Source organism: Schistocerca piceifrons, chromosome 7 (genome assembly GCF_021461385.2).
Source record: "Schistocerca piceifrons isolate TAMUIC-IGC-003096 chromosome 7, iqSchPice1.1, whole genome shotgun sequence".
Taxonomy (NCBI): Eukaryota; Metazoa; Arthropoda; class Insecta; order Orthoptera; family Acrididae; genus Schistocerca; species Schistocerca piceifrons.
Genome location: NC_060144.1, coordinates 50,609,844 through 50,631,699, shown reverse-complemented (window position 1 = coordinate 50,631,699; position 21,856 = coordinate 50,609,844). Strand labels below are relative to the sequence as shown.

Below are 21,856 nucleotides of genomic sequence, written 5' to 3'. Positions count from 1 at the left end.
AATTTGGAAAGGAGCAGCACATGTCAGTTATGACAACTTGCATGGTACCTCTAACTTTAAGTGTAACCGTACATCCCATGTCCTTGCGTGCTTTGCATCTTTACAACAGATACCCATCCTCATCCATTTAGGCCTCTTTTACTTGTGCCCAAGGATACTTTTTGGTGCATTTCTCATCCTTCATGTATGGGGATGTAGGGTTCAGCACTTCATAAGAACTTGGATTAGCCCCTTAGTGATGACATCATATAGTTCTTTGTCTATAAAAAACTATAAATCATTCAAACCCAAACAGAAAAGCCAAATCATTGTTTAAGGATCCTGATAATACCACAATCAACTACACTTCCCAAGCATTCCACTTGTTGCAAGATATTTTCATACATATATGTTTCATTGCTAAGGAGTTTAGTGATGCTTTTATTCTACAGGAATATTTCTGCTGTTCTGCATTTATGTACATACTTATTTCATTTGTCAAAACAGAAAAAACTAATCTCTACATTACCCATCCAACAGGAATAGTAGTCACATTAACAATCCCACAGGAACAATGATTTTTTTCACAATAAAAGGTAATGTATCATATGTGTTAGTTCAGTATACACACTATTTTCATTCTGAATTTATATAAACAAGCATACTAACTCAACGAAGAAAGAAAATAAGCAATTATTAGTTCAGTGCAGTGCAAACTTTATAACATTTGTAGGCATAACTATGTCATTTGCACTCACATTTGTTTCAGTTACCAGTGGATATGCTCACATATCATAATTAAATCCAGTCTCACTAAAAGCCTGTCATATTCCACATGTATAGGCATGACATCTCCCTATCATACAGCATTTAAATGGCATCACCATCCTGTGTCTTCAAGTGTCTCAGATGCTGGAAGATACGGAAAAAGGGGGGGGGGGGGGGTCACACAATTATAGCTTTCGCCCATAAGGCCTTTGTCAGCAATAGATACACATACACATGTACACACACACACTCACATAAACGCATCTTTCACACAAGTCTGCAGTTTCAGACAACTGAAACCACACCACTTCAGTTGGTGGTATCTGGCTGCATATCCAATTGAACCTGGTTTGAAGTTAAAAAAAAATGTGAGGAAAAACTGGCAGATGACGGGCCGTATCACATTCCTTATCAGCAAGCTGTTGGTTGATTTGTATATATGACTAAAGGCATAAAATTGGGCATGGGATGTGATTTGCAGACTGTATATAGATTTGACTCCAGGTAATGATAAAATCAGATAAGAAAAACGAATTATGAGATGCATCAAGGCACAGTTCATAAATGACCAACTTTACAAAAAAGTGGAACATCTGAACTGTAGCTTACTATGATGCTGATTATGAATCAGATCTCAGTCAATGATGGGCTGTATTTTTTAAGATAGCGGTGGCAGAGGTATTGTGGACTTCAAAATGACAACAATCAGTAGCTATATCAGCTACAGTAGCAACTACAACACAAGAAATTATATCCCTTCAAGCATGTCTCTGTGAAAAACAGGAAAGCATTTTCTGTGATAATTGAGGTGCCACTGCACTGGGTCACAACAATGTGCATGTTACTTAAACAAAAGAGATCAATGTGAGGCACCAACACATTCACGAGCTCATTAATATGGGAAAATTCAGTGTCAAATTGATCAGTACCAACATGTAATTAGTTGATTTTTTGGATGAAGGCACTTTCTAGGATTGAGCCTCAATGGTGCAATCAAGTGGTGGTAATTCTGTAGTTTACTAATTAACACCTTGAGAAGTCATTGGAGGGGGGGAGAGGAGGATGGGATGGTTATGAACAACTACGTTTTCATGCTGACATCTTGTGTTAAAATTGTAGTTTTTTAACTTTGGTTTCTCTTGTTGTTTATTCTTTTAACAAAAAAGTGGTTGTTGTTGAAAACCAAAAAAAAAATCTGTATCACTTAGAATGAATTTGCCGCACACTTTTATGGAATATAAAAGCATAGAGCAACTAATTATAAATCACTGCTTTGACAAAAGATTTTCCATTCGTCATGTTTTTACTGGTACATGTCCATATTTGTCGTAGCTGTAACATCTCAGATCTTTTGGACAGTGGTGTGTGTTGTTCTGTTTGTCTTCCATATCTGTTTGAAAAGCTATGTCATTGAAACATTATTTGTCAAATGTTCATCCTTTACTTCCTTTAGTAATTTGTTCTTGTTTGAATCCCATCATGAAGAAGAGTCTTCACTGAGCATTCTGAATATTTTATACAAAAATTGCATTACATGAAAGAATTTCTGTCTTTCTGGATTTGAAACTATTGAATTGGCTGAACAGAAATATGTATTCACAAAGTCAGTTTGTATGGACATATAAATCTGCATTAGAAATGAGATGATGAACTTTGTTTCTGTAGGTCATTAAATTACTTCAGATCATATAAAAGAATGATTATTATGTGTGACAGAAAGAAATGTAATCATAAATATACACCAACATGAGAAAAATTATAGTGTATCCCGTTCTTCATTAGAAGCATGCATTGTCTACTCCTATAGATATTCGAAATTAGTTATTTCATTAACCAGCCATCAGAATTGCCCAATTAAATCTCAACATCCCCTCAATCCTGTTCTGTGGCATATGAAATGGAATGAGAATGTGAGAACTGTGATAGTGAAGGTGAATAGTCAACTTCAGTTTATTAGAAGAATTTTAGGAAAGAGTGGTTCACCTGTAAAAGAGACTACATATAGGACACTGGTGTGACTTATTCTTGAGTACTACTCAAGCATTTGGGATCCATACCAGGTCAGATTGAAGGAAGACATCAAAGCAATTCAGAGGTGGGCTGCTAGATTTGTTATCCGTAAGTTAGAACAATACACAAATGTTACGGAGATACTTTAGAAATGCTTTTTGAGAAACACTTTTAAGAAATTTTAGAGAAACAGCATTTGAAGCTCACTCCCAAAAAACTGTAAACCTTGGGATGTCAGATCATGCAGGGCTGTTGCTTAGGAGCTCTCTAAACAGAAACAGACAGTTCTTCAACTGAACTCGGGAGAGCAATCAGGCCAGACAATGAACATAATTTTGAATCAGTTAAGAAACAATCTTAATTGCATAAACTAGGGTACAGTACTCACTAATGTCTACCAATGATACAACACAGAATTTTTTATAATTATAGGAGAAATCCTTGTCTAATGTTGTCCCAAATATCACAGAAAACACACAAAGAAGAACCAGAGAAATAAACCTCAAGAACTGAGAAACTGGTATATGTTACACCTGTGCAAACTTAGAGATGGTGTACCACGACAGACTTCAACAGAATCAAGCTGAGAAAGAAGCTTACACAGCTGTGAGAATCGTGCATAGATCAGAAATTAGAGCAGCCTAGAGGAAAGCCAATGACAATTACATGCTCAATTTGACAAATAAGTTTAAAGCAGCATGGAAACACAGGTAAGCTCTGAAAGTAAACATAGCAACATTCCACTTCAACCAAATACCGTAAATGCCTGCTTTACCAGTTCTTGCAAAATGACACTTCAGCTGGTCTCATGTATCCTACAGACAAGTTAGTGAAGCAAATGCCATACTTAGTAAATCTAAAGCAGAGGACTTCTGTGGACTTTCAAATCATATAATAAAAATTATAAAGAAAGAAATTCTACTGCCACTAAACAAAATCATCAACCAAGTGCTACATGAAGAATCTTCCCAGATTGCCTAAATATTACTATTATAATAAAAGCATCTCCTGATACCTATCATCCCACCTCATTCATACCAATCATATCAAAAATTACAGAATATTGTTTGCACAAACACTGAACCAGTACTTTGAGCAAAATAATCTACTTAGCTCTTAACAGTCTGGTTTCAGACCTCATCTTTCCACAGTCAAAATAATTGAGACTATCATCACAAAAATATATGATTCTTTTGAGACTAAGAAAACAGCCTGTGCAACTCTTCTAGATTTGAGGAAAGCTTTTTACAGTGTCTCCCATAGTATACTTATCAAAAAGCTCCAGCACTATGGAGTTGAAGAGAATGCCCTTCACCCTATTGAGTTATATTGAAGCAACAGAAAGCAGGTGGTAATTATACACAACCAAAAGTCAAACTCATTACCTGTTACAAAAGGTCTTTCACATGGCTCGGTACTGGGTCCATTTCTGTTCATTGTACGAAGGTTCGAACTTAAATAGTGGCAACTATTTATTCACAACTGATACAAAAGAGTTACATGTTTGCACCTGTTACTGTCTTTCAGAGTAGTCACCAGCATTATCTAGAACCTGTTGGCAGTGATGTGGAAGGCATAGTATATCATTAACAGAGCCTGTTCTGTTGATGGTGCAAATGGAGTGGTTTACTGTCTGTCGAATCTCTGGAACACTTCTGAAGCGAATGCCACGAAGTGGTTCCTTCATCTTTGGAATCAAATCAAAGTCACAAGGACTTAAGTCCAGGGAGCATGGTGGATGGTACAGTACTTCCCAGTCCCATCGACTTAACAGAGCAGCCACAGCTTGTCCTGTATGCGCCCATGCATTTTCATGCAAAATGGTGGGTGGGTTGCGCAGAAAGTGTCGCTGCTTCTTTTGTCAAGCTGGTCACAAGTGATACTCAAAAGATGAACAGTAAGTAATATTGTGCTCTGACAGTCTGCCATGGAGGAACATAATATGTTAGGATAACACCATCACAGTCATATGTGAGAATCACCTTAACTTTCACCACACTGGGGCTCTGACGCACTTTCGACTTTCGTGGCAACCCATAATTTGTTGGATTGGCATTTCAGTTTTGGCTCATACAATGTAGCCCATGTCTCATGCAGTGTTATGATAAGGCATAAGAAAGCCTCTCCTTCATGTTCATAGCGCTCCAAGTGCATCCGAGCAGCATCATAACACATCCATTTCTGCATTTCCGTCAGTTCATGCAAAACCCATTGTGATGCAATTTTTTGCATGCCAAGGTGTTCCTTCAGGATGGGTAGCACAGTCATATGTGCTAATCTGGTTTCATGGGCGAACTCATGAATCGTATGGCATCAATCACTGTCCACTAACATGGCAACAGCATGCACTTCTTCTTCAGAGATGCTAGGACGAACTGCCCGATGCATGTCTGCCACAGTTTGCTTTTACCCAATGTGCCACTGTTCTGTACAGCAATGCCAACTCTCTGCACGCCTCTTGAAGACCTTGATGATACTGTTGTGCTGTATGACCTCTGGCACATTCAATCTTGATCCAACTCCATTGTTCCTGTTTCGAAAACATAGTGACACCATTACGTTAGACTGCTTGCTCACAAATTACTGTGTTTCCCTCGATTGTGTGCACGCTGGTGATGTGGGACAGGCGAGTCCATTTGTTTGGAGGTAAGGTAGGTATGTCAACAATGTGTGCTATCAGTGACAATAGTAGTTTCCATTCCATAGTGTCTCCACAGCAGTGTTGCCACTATTTAAGTTCCAACCAATGTATATATGAATGAATTACCATTGCTTTGTCAGGCAGTACTGTATGCAGACAATACAACTCTAATCACATAAGCTGATGATCTAGAAGAGATGCGACATAATGTAAATATAACAAGGATCAATGCACTAACTCGTTTCAGGCAAATTATTTATAAATTAATAACAATAAAACTGTTTTCAATTTCAATGTTTCTAATGAACATAAAGAATAATCGAATTATTAGGTTTCCACAAAGATAAGAAACTCAGCTGGGCAAGTCATACAGAGAAATTGTGCTCAAAACTTTCTCGAGTGATTTATCTGCTGTACAGACTGAGGAATAATGTAAGCAGAACTCTACTAGTATACACATATTTTACACTTTTCCACTCCCGCCTTACCTATGGAATTCTTCTGTAGGGTAACTGCTGCAGCTCAGAAACCGTGTTCAAGTGACAAAATAAGGCTTTCAGATGTATAGCAGCACTGACTCCAAGAGAATTGTGTAAAGATCACTTCAAAGAGCTCAGTATTATGACAGTCCCAAGTCTCTAAATGTATAGTTACCTTATCAATGTTAAAGAGAATTTAAATTATTTTAACCTTAAGATGCCTATACAGGGTCACAACACAAGAACTGGACAATCAACTGATGTATCCTAAAATAGGCTAGCTAAGGCTCACAACAGCCACAAACATTATGCCCCAGACTTTACAATAGAATCCAAAAAGCTGGTCATTTTGTTTCCTATAATACATTTAAGAATGTTCTAGCAGAGTGGTTTAAACAAGAAGCATACTACTCCATGAAAGAGTATGAGTGACATAAAGTTCTGACCACTGTCATACTAAGTTGTAAAAATCACTGGTTAAGAGGTTCCCACACATATTACTTTCACATTACATGTAAAAATGTGTCACTGATATTTATATCATGAAATTTTTATGTATGTCATGTCTCTTAGCTTTATATGTAAATAATTACACCAGCAACACACAAAATGTTCAAAGGTGAATAAATTCAAATTCAATTCTACTCTGACAAAATACATTGTACATGAGGACCATGAAGATAAGATACAAGAAAGTAGGGTGCATAAGGGGGCATACAGATAGTAATTTTTCCCTTGCTTTATTTATGAGTGGAACAGGAAAGAAAATGGTTAGTAGTGCTACTGGGTACCCTCCGTCATGCACTGTTCAGTGGCTTGCGTAATTTCTATGTAGATTTAAATGTAGATCTTCTGTGGCACTGAAAGTAAAATGAAAAACTGTTCATTCTACAAAAGTGCACAATAAGAAAAGTGTGTAAGTTTGATAACCAAACGTGTTACAGAAGCATCTTCAGGAACCTAGGGACTCTTACTCTTGCCTGACAATACATATACTCCCTAATGGTATTTGGGTTGAGGTGGACAAAAGTGCATTTAGGATAAACTCAGCAATTAACAACCACAGTAGTAGAAGTAGAAATAATTTCCATATACACTATGTATCCATTTCTACGATACCTTTCCTTCTCATCCTGTTCAGTAGGTCTCTCCTGACCTGGGGTTCTGTGTGACTTTCCCAAGCTCTCCTCATTTCCTAAACCTCACCAGTCTTTTTCGTTCACTCCTCATCCTTCCCCTTCAAACTTTCTTCCAGCAGAAGGAGCCACTGCCTCCGAAAGCTTGCAAATTTCAATACTTTTATAAGTATGTGATTTTTTATCCATACAATTATATTATAGTTTCAAAAATTTGTTATTTTTGTTGACTTATTAGACCCTGTGATTTAATAAGTTTTTTATGTAAAGAACCCCCCCCCCCCCCCCCCACACACACACACACAGAGCCACACTGTCTCTCGGCACTAACAGTCCCACTGAGCCAAGATTTTGGCTGAGATCACTACTCAGCCCAGTGGTGTGTGTGTGCGTGGGGGGGGGGGGGGTGGGGGGGGGGTGTCCACACATGTGTGAACAGTCTACCTTTAATTAAGCCTTTTTGTTGTTAAACGCTTCCTCTATGGGGCAAGAGATATAACTGCCACTATGTCTTGTTACATCTTATGCAGATGTGACAGAGTCAGGGGTGTTGTTTTCAATGTTCACCATGTTCACCATCTCCCTCCAGATATTATTAGAGATTTTCATGGGGTAAATATCTGGGCTTTAGTAAGGTCAGGTCAGATTTCTGATGGATTCTGAATTTTTGTCATGCCAATAAGGGGTAGCACTAATTTGGCAAGTGCAAGAAATATCAACTTGGGAAATATGATTGGTAGTGTTACGATTCTCACTAAAGTTATGGATAAACTGTGAATTCTGATTTTCAAGCAGCTCAATGCAGTTGGTGTTATTCTGCATACTTTTTCCTTCAATCAAAGCACACCTCATTAAAACAGATCCAGAAGAAAATCAGAGCCTCCTCGATTTTGATTCATTCCACACACACAGACAGTCTTCCAGAACGTCACCTAACACTTGTGATGAACATGGTGTTGTAGGTCATACAAATACAGATATAAATGTGATTCATTTGACCACATTACAATGTTCCATTTATTCCAGGTCCACTCTTGATATATCTTTGTCCACTTTGGATGGGACTGAGAAAGGTAGCACAATGGTTATTACACTGGCCTCAAATTCAGAAGGACAAAGGTTCCAATCTCCATTATGATATCTTGGTTTCACTTAAGGCCAATCCCATGATGGTTCCTTTCAAAAGGGCATGGCCAATTTCCTTCCCAATCCTTCCCTAACCAAGTTTATGTCCTGTCTCTCATGACATAACTGTCTCTGGGATGTTAAACATGACTCTTCCTTTTTTTCTACTTTAAATGGATCTTTATGGACTGGGTCAAATATCTTGTGTTTGTATGTAACCCTACTTTAATGTCAGTGCAAAGCAATTGCTTCTGGATTATACATTCAGAAATGGCTCACACCCTGCAGAAATTTCTGCACTGCTGTGAAGCATTTTTAAGCCACAATGTGTGACACACTGAATGTCTACTAGCCTGTCATTGTTATCTTACTGCTATAGTCCTGATATGAATTCCTTGTAGACAACAATATCTGCCACTGTCGATGGTCCTATTATCTGATACATTTGAAATCTGCCATTTCCTTCAATGGACTCTGCTATACCAGTCTTTTCACTTCAGCTTGAGACTTGTTATCAATGGAGGAAAGATAAGATTGCACAGATTCACTCTAAGCATTCTCTAATTGTCAGGCTATAGGCCTACTCTCCAAATAGTTACACTCTGCATCATCTCCTTTCTGACAGTCAGCAGCTCCCTAAAGATTGTATTAACTTTGACATACCAGGTGATTAATATTTATGTAGTGCGCTTACTACTTTTACAGACTGGTCTATTATGGAAACTATTTTACATACCTGTTAGTGTTGTGGCAGTAGAAAAGACAGCATTAAGCAGTTGTTGCTGTTTCTTATTCCACAACCTTGCATCATTTTGTTCAATGCACCATGACAACTGAGACAACAATAAGCAGATCTCCACAGTAACATCCAGAGCATTGCAAATGTTGGGAATAATTGAAGATAAGAAATACGAAGTAAAGGATGGAATTTCATTAATATTTTGTTGGAAAAGTTTAGTTATGATATCTTTGTGTTGTAGAAGTAGCAGGAGCCCCACTGAAGAGTTGGCAGTCAGCATGAGAAATTTACTGTGAACAGAATAAAATGCTTATATTAGTTCTTTTAAGAGATAAACAGTAAATTTTAAGCTTAAAATGGCACATCTTAAATGTATTTTCATACAGTACAGAGTCAATATGAATGAATACATATAAACTAAATAAAAGCTACTAGTTTATAAAACAGATTATGAATGTGTGTGTGTGTGTGTGTGTGTGTGTGTGTGTGTGGAAAGTCCAGGATGGAATAGCAATAAAAATGAAAAGGCAAATTGCCGCTCACTACAGAGAGGAAGCATTGAGTTACAGACAGGCACAAAGAAAAAGGCTGCTTAAATATTTATGCTTTCAGACAGTCTTCCTTCCGAAATGGAATACATTCACACAAGTACAACTCACACACACATGGCTATTGTTTCTGGGCACTGGGATCCAACTACAACTGCATCTGATGTGGGAAGTAATCTGCTCGGGTGGGTGATGGGGGCAGGGGTAGCAGGATAATGCTAGGGGAAGATGATGTGCTGGATGTGATGGGAACAAAATACAACTACTATGAGGGTGGTTTGAAAAGTTCTTGGAATCATCACAAGAGGTCAGCTCTAACACAACGAGTTGTTCACATGATATTCATTGGACTGTTGCCTGTAAACACATGCCACATCAGTCTTGGAAGAGAACTGTGGTGGTGATGTGGCTCTGTTGTTGTTCCTGCATAGTGATTTGTGAAGATGGAAATAATCGAGATTCGAGCAGTGGTTAAGTACTTCGTAAAGAAAGGTATGAAAGCAAAGGACATTCATGCCAATTTCCAGAATACACTTGCGGACTCTGCTCCTTGATATTCAACTGTTATCAAGTGGACAAATGAATTTAAATTTGGTTGGGAGAGCTTAGATGATGATGATCCACGCAGTGTTGGACAAGTTGTGTCACTACTCCAGAAATCATTGCAAAAGTGCACAAAATGGTCATGGAGAATCACCAAATGAAAGTGCATAAAATTGCTCACACTTGCCAGATGTTATCTGAAAGGGTATATCACATTTTAACTGAAGAATTAGAAATGAAAAAACTATCTGCAAGATGGGTGCCGCGACTCTTGATGCACACCCACACACACGTGCCGTCGCCATAGCAAAATTACACAAACTAAGGTATGAATTGCTGCCACACCTACCTTATTCACCTGACATGGCTCCATCAGATTTCCATCTCTTCCCAGAACTGAAAATTTTTCTTGGTGGATGAAGATTCACTTCAAATGAAGAACTGATAGCCGGAGTTGATAACTATTTTGCAGGTCTGGAGGAAACTCATTTTTGAGGTGGGATCAAAGCACTGGAACATCATTGGACCAAGTTGCATTAATCTACAAGGAGATTACATTGAAAAATAAAAAATTTTCAGTGATGTAAGTATTTTTTTATTTTTTTCCGAGAAGTTTTCAAACCACCCTTGTAGATGGAGTGTCATGAGGCTGTACTTGGAAGCGGCGCAGGAGGGAGACAATTAAAGAAAGGAAAGAGACAGGTGTGGTGGTGGTATAAAAGGCATGTGTAATCATGGAGTGGGAGCAGGAAAGGGAAGAAACAAATGTCACATTTATGTAATATTTTTGTGAAAACATGGGATTCAAATAATATTTTTCTGAGACAATTATGTTTTGCAGGTCAACTTTGAATACAAACACTAAATTAGGGCAAATAAAATTGATTTTTAATATCGATTCATCTACTGCAATGGGTCGAATATGGAAATGGGTTCTATAAAGTGTGAGACGGAATCAATAGAAGACAAGTTGAATCACAGTTGTAGGATTGAAACAAGTATATTTAGTATAATTTGAAATCAGAATCAACTATTGTGAAATAGAAGAATGGAAGTAACTGTACAGAAAACAAATTACTAATGCAAATGAAATGGGCTATTAAAAATGTTACAATGTAACTAAAACAACCTGTCCAGTAGCTGCACAGCAATCAAGATTTTCATTGAGGGTGGAATATCATTTTCGTAAGTGGAGCCCAAATCACAGCATATCTACAAGGAGAAGAGAATTATTGCAGAATATATTGGTCTTCAAGAATAGTGTGGGTGGCTGAGACACATTGAAAGCATTCTTAGATCTGAATTTGGTGCTTACATAGAATTCAGAAATAAATTGTTGCCACAGAATTTTTAGGTAATCATCCTAAACTAAACAGTTGATTGAAAATTGTGGAGGAAGATCAAAATGTAAATATTATTCAGTTCAAGCAAATAGCATAACTGGAACTTTGAATCAGAAGTAAACCATGCAAACACTACCTAGCATTTAGTTTGTGGCGTTTTTAGTTATCTTGGGAAGGTTTTTGAATGTGCAGGTTATGCCATTCCAGTGAGTACCCACTGAGGGTGCCAGGTGCTCATGCACACAGGTGGGCAGGGTGGGCAAACAGCTGATGAACAGGCAGTCAGGGTGCCAAGCTGTAGCCTGCACAATGGTATTGCCCTCACTCAGCAGATCTGGGTGGGTGTGGCCAAGTAGCTCATGGATGCACACAATCTATCCAAGAGGGCTGCCCCACAAGTAGCTTATCATACCACCTGTACCCACCCGCATAAAATTTGACTAGGGAAACAAAAATGGTATGACATTGAAGGGATTCCACTCACATCGATAAGTCATATTTCAACAACAGAAAAACGCAGTTTGAAACTAACAGACAACACCATACAAATAATACTCAATTCAGAACGGGTAAATATTAAACGTGGTGTCCCACAATGTTCTGTATTTGGTTACCTCCTGCTCTTAATCTCCATAAATGATTTTCATTAGAAAACACTTCAAACAATGTGATACAAATATACTGATAATGGACCCAAATGCTTCAATACCACATGCAGCAATGAGAAAGGAACAAAAGACACCTAATTCACAGCACACAGCTTAAACCTCAGTCATTCAAAGACTCATATTATGTAGCACCACCACTACTACTACTACTACTACTACTACTAGTAGTAGTAGTAGTAGTAGTAGTAGTAGTAGTTGTAGTAGTAGTTTTCATTCATGGCAATTTAATTGCCTTGGTTCATTATTATGTTTTCAACAAAATTATGAACTGTGTTGATTACTAAAAGAACTGAACATTCTGCAGTTTTTAGTGGGGACTAACTGCCATAGTCAAAAAATAATTTTAGTGGTGATCCCAGTTTCATGAACAAAGTACAAGTTTTATGTAAATAAAGTGCATACTTGTAAATCAAGCCAACAATGCAAGATACAAGCTGCTCCAGCAACATTTCATTTGTGCCATTCCATATAAGCATCGAATCAGACACACTTTTGGCCACAGAAATCAAAAACTTGGTTCACACAAGTGGAAGCAAACGTTTTCTATAGTGGAATAATGAATGAGAAGACAAATTTCAGGTATGTGGTCGAAACTTCACTTCTATAGTGAAAGATATTGTCACTCCACGAACTTCCATTTGTTATGAACACTTGAAGTCAGTGGTGATGCAACAGGTTTCCAAATCAGTGGTTAATGTTGTTCCCTGTTTTGCCTGTGACTGACTGTAGCTATCTTCTGAGGAGGTAGTTGCATCCTGATGTTCAATAAGAGGTCTGGTCCTGTTAATTATCCCCAGTTGTCTGAGGTTCACTATTGGAGAAGGGAACTTTTTCCCAATGTTTCTGTGGTAGTTCCAAAGCCACATTCCATCGTCTACTGAGCTGGTGTCCTTCTTCCCAGCTGATCAGGTTCTCTGCCATCAGAGTGCCGCAAACACATGATACCAACAAGGTTGGTCTGAGTGGTCACACATTAGATGATGTTACTTTAGAGATTTTGGAAGGGACCTCAACTTTGCAGTCACCTTAAGAGCCCTACCAGTTCTGGTTTCATCAGCTTAGAGGAGAAAGTGGTCAACACTCTGCCATCAGTTGTTCCAGAAGAGATTCAGAGAGAGAGAGAGAGATGCAGAATTCTAAACAGAGCCAGGCCACTTAAAATAAACATCTCAGGAGATGAGAAGATGGCGCTCAAGGGTTTGCAAGAAGATGAAAACTTAGTAGTGTTACCTGTGGACAAGGGGAATTCTACTGTCTATGATAAGAAGATCTGTCAAATTTTAGAGGATCCTACTTACAATCCACAAGAGAATAATCCCAGTGATGGAGTGGACAGGAAAGCCAAGGCTCTTCTTAAGGAAACAGGATGGTCTGAAAAAGATGTCAAGCAACTGAAAGCTAACGCACCAGTACCACTCAGACTATATGGATTACTCATGAGCCATAAAGAGGGTGTACCACTTCATCCATTCGACCAACATTGGTGCAGCCACCTACACTGCAGCCATATACCTTAAGAAGATGTTAGCATAATTTGTGGGAAAATGTGTCCACCACATCAACAACATCCTATAAATCTCCAACACAGACATCATGGTCAGTTTTCACCTTGTCTAAGTAATATTATATGGCTACACTATGATATTGCAATAGGAGGTGATCTGAATGCTGATTTTGATGTTACTGAATGTAAGGGTAGTGTTGCAGATCTGGAAAACTTACTAAGGCAATACAATTTACATCATGTTAATAACAGGCCCACAAGAAACAAAGCATGTTTAGATAACATCTTTGTAAGCTTCAAGACCACTGAAAACACATGCAAAGTTGTAGTGTTCCCATTCTCTGACCATGACTCCGTATCTCTAAATTATGCAAGTAAAATTCCCCTCAATAGGAGCAATGCATACAGACCTGTCCCAACAATTGTGATTACCAGACCCGTAACTGAGGATAAAATTAACACATTTCGTAATTCCCTTGCTGACAGAGACTGGTTTGGCCATTGTAGTGTCGATGGACATTACACATCAAGTAATGACCTGCCAGCCAAAATAATATTTGATAGATTTTTTAATGCATTCTTGACCCTATTTAACCATAGTATTCCCATAAAGAAAATCAAAATAATGGACAGCAGCCACAAATCCAGATCTCAAAACAGACAAAATATATGTTACACTAAACAGCTGACAGATCTAAAGAAACAAGTTTTGTTACTGTACAACATATACAATAGTATGAAGCCTGACTGTGCCAAATCAGCCTATGTGGAATGCAGGAATGAATACAAAAAAGTGATCCTGCAAGCCAAAAAAACCTACAATGCCATATTAATTCCAGTGAAAGAAATAGGAGACGCAATTATCAAACCAGACATTAGTCCATCAGAGCTACTCTCCCAAAATTGGGGTAGACAGTCACTAAATACAAGCATGCTAACATTCTCCGAAGTATTGCATAGATATGTACAAGGGGTCATAAAACAACTGAAATCATCTGATAGCTTAGATATATATGGCATATCACGCAACCTGCTAAAAAAAGTGTGTGATTGCATTCTGTACCCTTTAACCCATTGCATAAACAAGTGCTTACTTGAGGGATATTTTCCTGATGAGTTAAAACTGTATAGGATTGTCCCAGTATACAAAAAGGGAGATAAAGACTCTCCATCTAGTTACAGGCCTATTTCAATGGTACCCGCATTCTCCAAGGCAATAGAATGCATCATGTACCAACAATTATCATCTCACTTTGAGAATCTAGGAACAATTAATGCTACACAATACAGGTTTAGGAAGAATCTGTCGACCATTGATGCAATCAACACGGTAGTCAGTTACATCCTCAAAGTTTTGGAGAACAAAGGCTTTGCTCAGGTCTCATTCTGTGACCTAAGCAAGGCCTTCAGCTGTGTTGAGCACACACCACTACTAGAGAAACTAGAATTCTACGGCATCAAAGAAAACAGTCTCAGACTATTAACAGTTTATCTCAACAACCGTAAACAGGTAGTTTGTGTTGGTAAGGAAATGTCAAACATAGAAAATTTTAAAGTAGGTGTGCCTCAGGGATCTGTACTGGGGCCCTTCCTGTTTCTGATAATGATAATGACCTCCCCTCGTTTATTAGATCCACCACTGTATTGTATGCAGATGATACGACTTTTCTTCATAGCAGTAACAATCTTAAACCTGTGCTGAAAATACACCCACTCATGCAACATATTGGTTCAGAGCAAATGGTTTCCTGCTAAATGAAAATAAAACTCAGCAGATAATCTTCACTCTAAGAGACAAGCCACTATTTGATGACCCTAGTTCTGTTAAATTCCTGGGAGTTTATTTAGACGAAAAGTTTTCCTGGGGCCAACATGTAAACTATATTAGTAGTAAGCTATCCAGAGTAATTTATTTATTAAGACAACTCAGAAATTGTATACCTGAAACATACATCAGATCACCTTATTTTGCATTTTTCCAAAGTATAATATCCTATGGCATTATCTTGTGGGGTAACTGTAGTCATATACATGGCATCCTATTATTGCAGAAGAAAGCCATTAGGATAATTACAAATTCTTCACATAAGGCTCACTGCAAACCCTTATTTACTAAACAAAAAATTATGACAGTAATAAACCTCTATATATACAATGTCTTAATCTTTACGAAGAAGAACCTACAAGATGTGGAACGTAGAGAAAATGTACATTGTTACAACACAAGAAGCATCAAACACATATACATGCCTTACCACAGACTATCAAAATCAATAAATAGCTATGAAGTCACAGGGCACAAACTATTTAATAAGCTGCCACATGCTATACAGGATCTTCCTGAACATACATTTATTGCCCACCTGTTCTATGATATCAATGAATTCTTCAACTGTAAAATGCAGTAATCCAATAGATGACCCACTGTACATTTATTGTAATATAAGCTAAAATATTTCAGTAGTCAATACCTTATCACACTGTATTATAAATTGTAACTTCATTTGACGTTGTCAATTGCTGTAATGGCCTAAAGACAATAAAATCTTTATTATTATTATTATTGTTATTATTATTATTATTATTATTATTATTATTATTATTACTATATACCAGGGCACCACTTCAGGACACACCCAATTTGATCAGTGAGAGATCTGACAGGGTTCTGCTGGATTGTTTCAAGCATATTTTAACACTGACTTGTTTCCTATGAGAAGGCCAGTTCTATGAGCACACTGAAGGAGTGGTGATGGGCAGTCCCTTATTTCTTGTAGTGGGAAATTTGTTTATGGAGAAATTCAAAGATGAGGTCGTTTCAATGGCTGCCTACCAGCTGACACATTTCTTCATCAGAAAAATACTGGACAAGTTCCTGGATGATCAGAATTAAAGACATCCCAAGGTTAAGTTCACCATGCAACTAGAGAATGATGATCAGCTGATGTTTCTGGATGTATTGGTGAAGAGGAAGGCAGATGCCACATTTTGCCAAAGTGTGTATAGTCAAACAACACACACAGACCTATATATACCACACAGCTTGACAGTGGAGTTCGAACACCTACAACAAGTGTTCACAGACAATGGAAATTCAAGCATGGACATCCCCAAAGCATTACATTGAACCACATAATTTGATACAATGGAAGAGGAACAAGAGAAAAGACCAGTAAAATAGCCTTTCTACCATATGCAGGGCCCTCTATCTAAGATCATTAGAATCCTGAAGAAACACAAAATCAAAAATGTGTTCTGCCTGTCCAGCAAGACTGGTGAGCTTCTTGGAATCTACATTTACATCGATATTCTGCAAACCACAATAAGGTGTGTACCACTACTTGTCACTTCCCCTCCTGTTATACTTGCAAATAGAGTGAAGGAAAAATGACTGTTTTTACACCTCTGTATGAGCCCTAATTTCTCGTATCTTATCTTTGTGGTACTTACACATGATGTGTGTTGGAGGGAGCAGAATCATTCAGCAATCAGTTTCAAATGTCAGTACTCTAAATTTTCTCAGTGGTGTTTCCCAAAAAGAAAACTGTATTTCCTCCATGAACTGTCATTTGAGTTTGGAAAGCACCTCCATAACACTTAAGTTTTGTTCGAACCTACCGGTAACAAATCTAGCAGCCCTCCTGTGAATTGCTTCGATGTCTTCCTTCAATTTGATCTGGTATGAATCCAAAACACTTGAGCAATACTGAAGAATAGGTCACACTAGCATCCTATATGTGGTCTCCTTTACAGGTGAATCACTCTTTCCAGGAATTTTACCAATAAACCAAAGTCAACCATTTGTCATCCCTACCACAGTTCTGACTTGCTTGTTCCATCTAATATTGCTTTGCAACATTATGCCCACATATTTAAATGACTTGACTGTGTCAAGCTGAACACTAATAACACTGTATCTGAAAATTACAGGTTTGTACTTCCTCCTCATTTGAATTAACTTACATTTTTCCACATTTAGGGCTAGCAGCCATTCATCACATCAGCTGGAAATTTTGTCTAAGTCATCTTGTATCTTCCTACAGTCTCTCAACTTTGACAGCTTACTGTACACCACAGAACCATCAGCAATGCTGTCCACCCTGTTGCCAAATCATTTATGTATATAGAAAACAACAGCAGTCCTATCACACTTCCCTAGGGTACTCCTGACGATACCCTTGTCTCTGATGAAAACTCACCTTTGAGGACAACATACTGGGTTCTATTATTTAAGAAGTCTTCAGGCCACTCACGTATCTGTGAACTTATTCCATATGCTCATTCCTTACTTAACAGTCTGCAATGGGGCACTGTGTCAAATGCTTTCCGGAAATCTAGAAATATAGAAGCTGCCTGTTGCCCTTCATCCATAGTTTGCAGTATATCATGTGAGAAAAGGGCAAGCCGAGTTTCACGGGAGTGATGCTTTCTAAAACTATGCTGATTCATGAACAGAAGCTGCTTAGCCTCAATAAAGATTATTATATTTGAACTGAGAATGTGTTCACGGATTCTGCAGCAAGCAGAAGTTAGGGATATTGTTCTGTAATTTTCCAGATCCATTTTTTTTTTACCTTTCCTATATACTGAAGTCACCTGCACTTTTTTCCAGTTGCTTGGGATTTTGTGCTGGATGAGAGATTCATGATAAAAGCAAGCTAGGTAAGGGGCACACCAGCCACACCAGACTGGTCAACAAGGGACTGAATGGCAGCCTTAGAACCGCTTAGCAGTTTTACATACAACTAGAATTTTCTCAGGTTCTCTGCCAGATCTTTTGCTAAGGTGTCACAGTGGTAATAGTTGTATGCTTTGTGCGTAGATCTTTTCAAAGTCACATGAATCTCTATTAAACTTCACTTATCATCATTTGTGCATCCCTTCTGAACCTACATTGCAGCAGCCTCTGCTTCCTGAGCATATCAAAAATTTTGTTATTAAACCATGGTGGGTCTTTTCCATCCTTTATGCACTCACTAGGCATGAAACCCTCCAGACAATGATTTACAATCTGCTTAAACTTTGCCCATAATTCCTCTACCTCCATCTTACTGGTAGTAATGTTAGTAGCTGCTTATCTGCTCTGTCTAGCAGAAACACTCTCCTACACTTCTCGACTAATTTATTAACTTTCACAGCCATAGTTGCTATAATGACATCATGGTCACTAATCCTCGTTTCTATATTGAGATTGTAGGTAAGGTCCAGGCCATTTGTAGCTGCAATGTCTAAGAAATTTCCATTATGTGTGGATTGTTGAGCTAGCTACTCATGACAATTTTCAGAAAACATGTTCAAAAGTATTTTGCATGACTGTCTGTTTGTATCCCCCACCTCACAATGAATCCATAGACATCCCAGTCTATGCTCAGCAGGTTAAAGTTGCCTCCAGTTAGTACTGCATGATCTATTTACACACTATTGACCATAGACTTTCTTTGAATTACCCTAGAACTACCACAGTGGAATTGAAAGACTGATAAAAACATCCAACAATTAACTTAGTTTCACCTACACCTGTTATACATGACCATACAATTTCACTGCCATGCTCAACTTTGACCTCAGTAGAAACAAAATTTTTATCAACTGCAATGAAAACTCTCCCTCCAATGGTCTCTAGTCTGTCTTTCTAATAAATGTTCCATAACATGCTAAATATCTCAGAGCTTTCCACTTTGTGTTTCAGCCAACTCTCAGTTCCAAGAATAATTTGTGCATGAGAATTTTCCTGGAGGGCAGTAAATTCAGGAACTTTACTACGAATACTTTGACAGTTTACTGATAAAATTGTGACAGTCAAAGTGTCTTTATTCTAAATCTGTTTGACTTCCCTTGCTGTGAATTGACTGGTGAGTGTTCATCAGAGCACCTCAAACTACCGCCAAGCCTATAAAACCCTCATGTGCACCCCTTTGTGCTTCCTTTGTGTAGTGCACCACAGACATATCAAGGGGAGTCCTACAAATCCCAACACGATAATACAGGTCCAGAAATATACATCCTAGACTGTCACAGAGTCAATGGAGCCTTGGTTGAGGCCCTCCACTCAGCTCCAAACCAAAGGACCCGAATCAACTCTGGGAATGAAGCTGCAAATTGTGACTCTGCTTGCACCCCATGAGCGAGGCCAGCAGTCTTCGCCACCTCCGCCAGCCACCTGTACAAACTGAGAATCATCTCAGAACCCAGGTTACAAGGTGTTGTTGGTGCCAACATGAGTCACAACTTGCAGATGATTGCATCCTGCATGCTTGTTAGCCCCTGGCAAGGTCGCCTCCACATCTCGGATGAGGCCCATCAGTAGACGTACTGAGTGATCATTGGCTTTCTTTCCAGCCCTGAATGCCATCTGCTTAAGGGGCTCCAAGACATGCCTGACATGGCAGTTCCCAATAACCAGTAAACCACTCCCCTCTGGTGTGCTTCCTCGGACCCTGCTGAAGGAGCGTCCACCTGTACACTCACAGGATAAAAGGGCAGCCAGTCTCCACATCAGCCCTCTGCCTCAAGTGACGCGAACGCATTACCACCCACTGCTCACCCTGTTGTGATGGCGGATCCACTGTGTCGTGTGCTCTAGGAGGTGCCTTGGAAGAAGGGACCATGGGCAATGAATACTATTGATTGATAAAGAAACTGAGTATTCTGAAAAGGTCTTAGTGTGCATCAACTTTTATACTTAGTAATAGCTTTATATCCACAGATTATTTTTAAAAGTATATTGACGTGCAGTTCCATACAAAAAAATCACTTACAGGTATCGGAAGCAAAGATAAATAGATGCACACTGAATCCAGATGGACAATAAACTGAGGTGGCACCCGAATGTGCTCAAGTTGATGAAGAAGATCAGTTCTGTGTCCTTTGCCCTTAGAAATTTAGATCTCTTGACCGGCATGTGGGATTGCTAGCACACTTATAGCATAATATTCCGGGACAATCCAACTACGTCAAAAAGTATTATTTCACAAAATTGAGCAATACGGGTTCTGAATATTGCAGAAGCCTTTTCAGGGACCTATAGAGCATACAAAAAAGGAATAATAGGGGACACTGCTAGGAGGGTGTGCCATGAACAGCATACTAAAGACAGTGACTAACAAAGCTTGAGGCCAGAAGAACTATGGGAATATAGGATACATTGCAGGGAGAGTTCCCACCTGCACAATTCAAAAAAGCTGGTATTGGTAGGAAGGCACAGGCTATGAAGCAGTCTTTGAAGTGAAGAACATCATGTTGGACAGTGTACCCAGCAACTGGATGATCCAGCTGTCTTTTGGCCACAGTTTGTCAGGGGCCATTCATGTACACAGACGGATTGTTGGTTGTCATGCCCATATAGAATGTCGAACCGAGGTTGCAGCTTAGCTTGTAGATCACATGACTGGTTTCACAAGTAGTCCTGCCATTGATGATGTAGGTGATGCTTGTGACTGGAATGGAGTAGTTGATGGTGGGAGGATATATGGTACAGGACTTGCATCTACATCTATTGCAGGGATGTGAGCCATGATGCAGGGGGTTGGGAGCAAAGGTTGAGTTGGGATGGATGAGGAATTTGTGTAGGTTCGGTAGGCAGTGGAATACTGCTGTGGAAAGTGTGAGAAGGATAGTGGGTAGGACATTTCTCATTTCAGGGCATGGTGAAAGGTAGTCAAACCCCTTGTAGAGAATGTTAATCAGTTGTTCTAGTCCTAAGGAGTACAGAGTTGTGAAAGGATGCTTCTGTGTGGTCGGACAGGAGGACTTCATGGTAATTGGTGGGTCACTGGAGAGATAAGGCATGGGATATCTATTTTTATACAAGCCTGGGAGGGTAATTACAGTCTGTGAAGGCCTCGGTGAGACCCTTCAAGTACTTTGAGAGGAGCTGTTCATCATTACAGGTGCAGAGGCCATGGGTGGTTAGGCTGTATGGAAGGGACTTCTTGGTATGGAATAGGTGACAGCCGTCAAACTGGAGGTATTACTGGTGGTTGGTAGGTTTGATATGGTTGGAAGTACTGACATAGTTATCTCTGAGCCAGTGATCAACATCAACACCTTGTTGGGTTGAGGAGGACCTGGTGAAGCAAATGTGGGGAAAGGTGGCGAGGTTCTGGAGCAGTATGGATAGGGTTTCCTCACCCCAATCCACATCACAAAGATGTCATCAATGAATCTGAATCAGATGAGGGGTTTGGAATTCTGAGAGGTTAGGAAGGATTCCTCTAGATGGCCAATAAATAAGTTGGCATAGTGTGATGCCATGCAAATGCCCATTGCTGTACCCCAGATATGTTTGTAGGTAATGTCTTCAAAGGAGAAGTAATTGTGGGTGAGGATATAGTTGGTCATGGTAACCAGGAAGGAGGTTGCACGTTTAGAATC

General features: G+C 39.0%; 1 protein-coding gene across 2 annotated transcripts in view; it reads right to left on the bottom strand.

Annotated features, from left to right (window-relative positions):
• The window catches only part of LOC124805310 (protein broad-minded-like), a 292,053-nt gene that overhangs the window by 212,432 nt on the left and 57,765 nt on the right, over positions 1-21,856 (bottom strand). For both annotated transcript variants that reach the window (XM_047265826.1, XM_047265827.1), the window contains exon 2: positions 8,875-9,167. In XM_047265826.1, the coding sequence (XP_047121782.1) occupies positions 8,875-9,167 (293 nt within the window). The remainder of the gene's footprint in view (positions 1-8,874; positions 9,168-21,856) is intronic.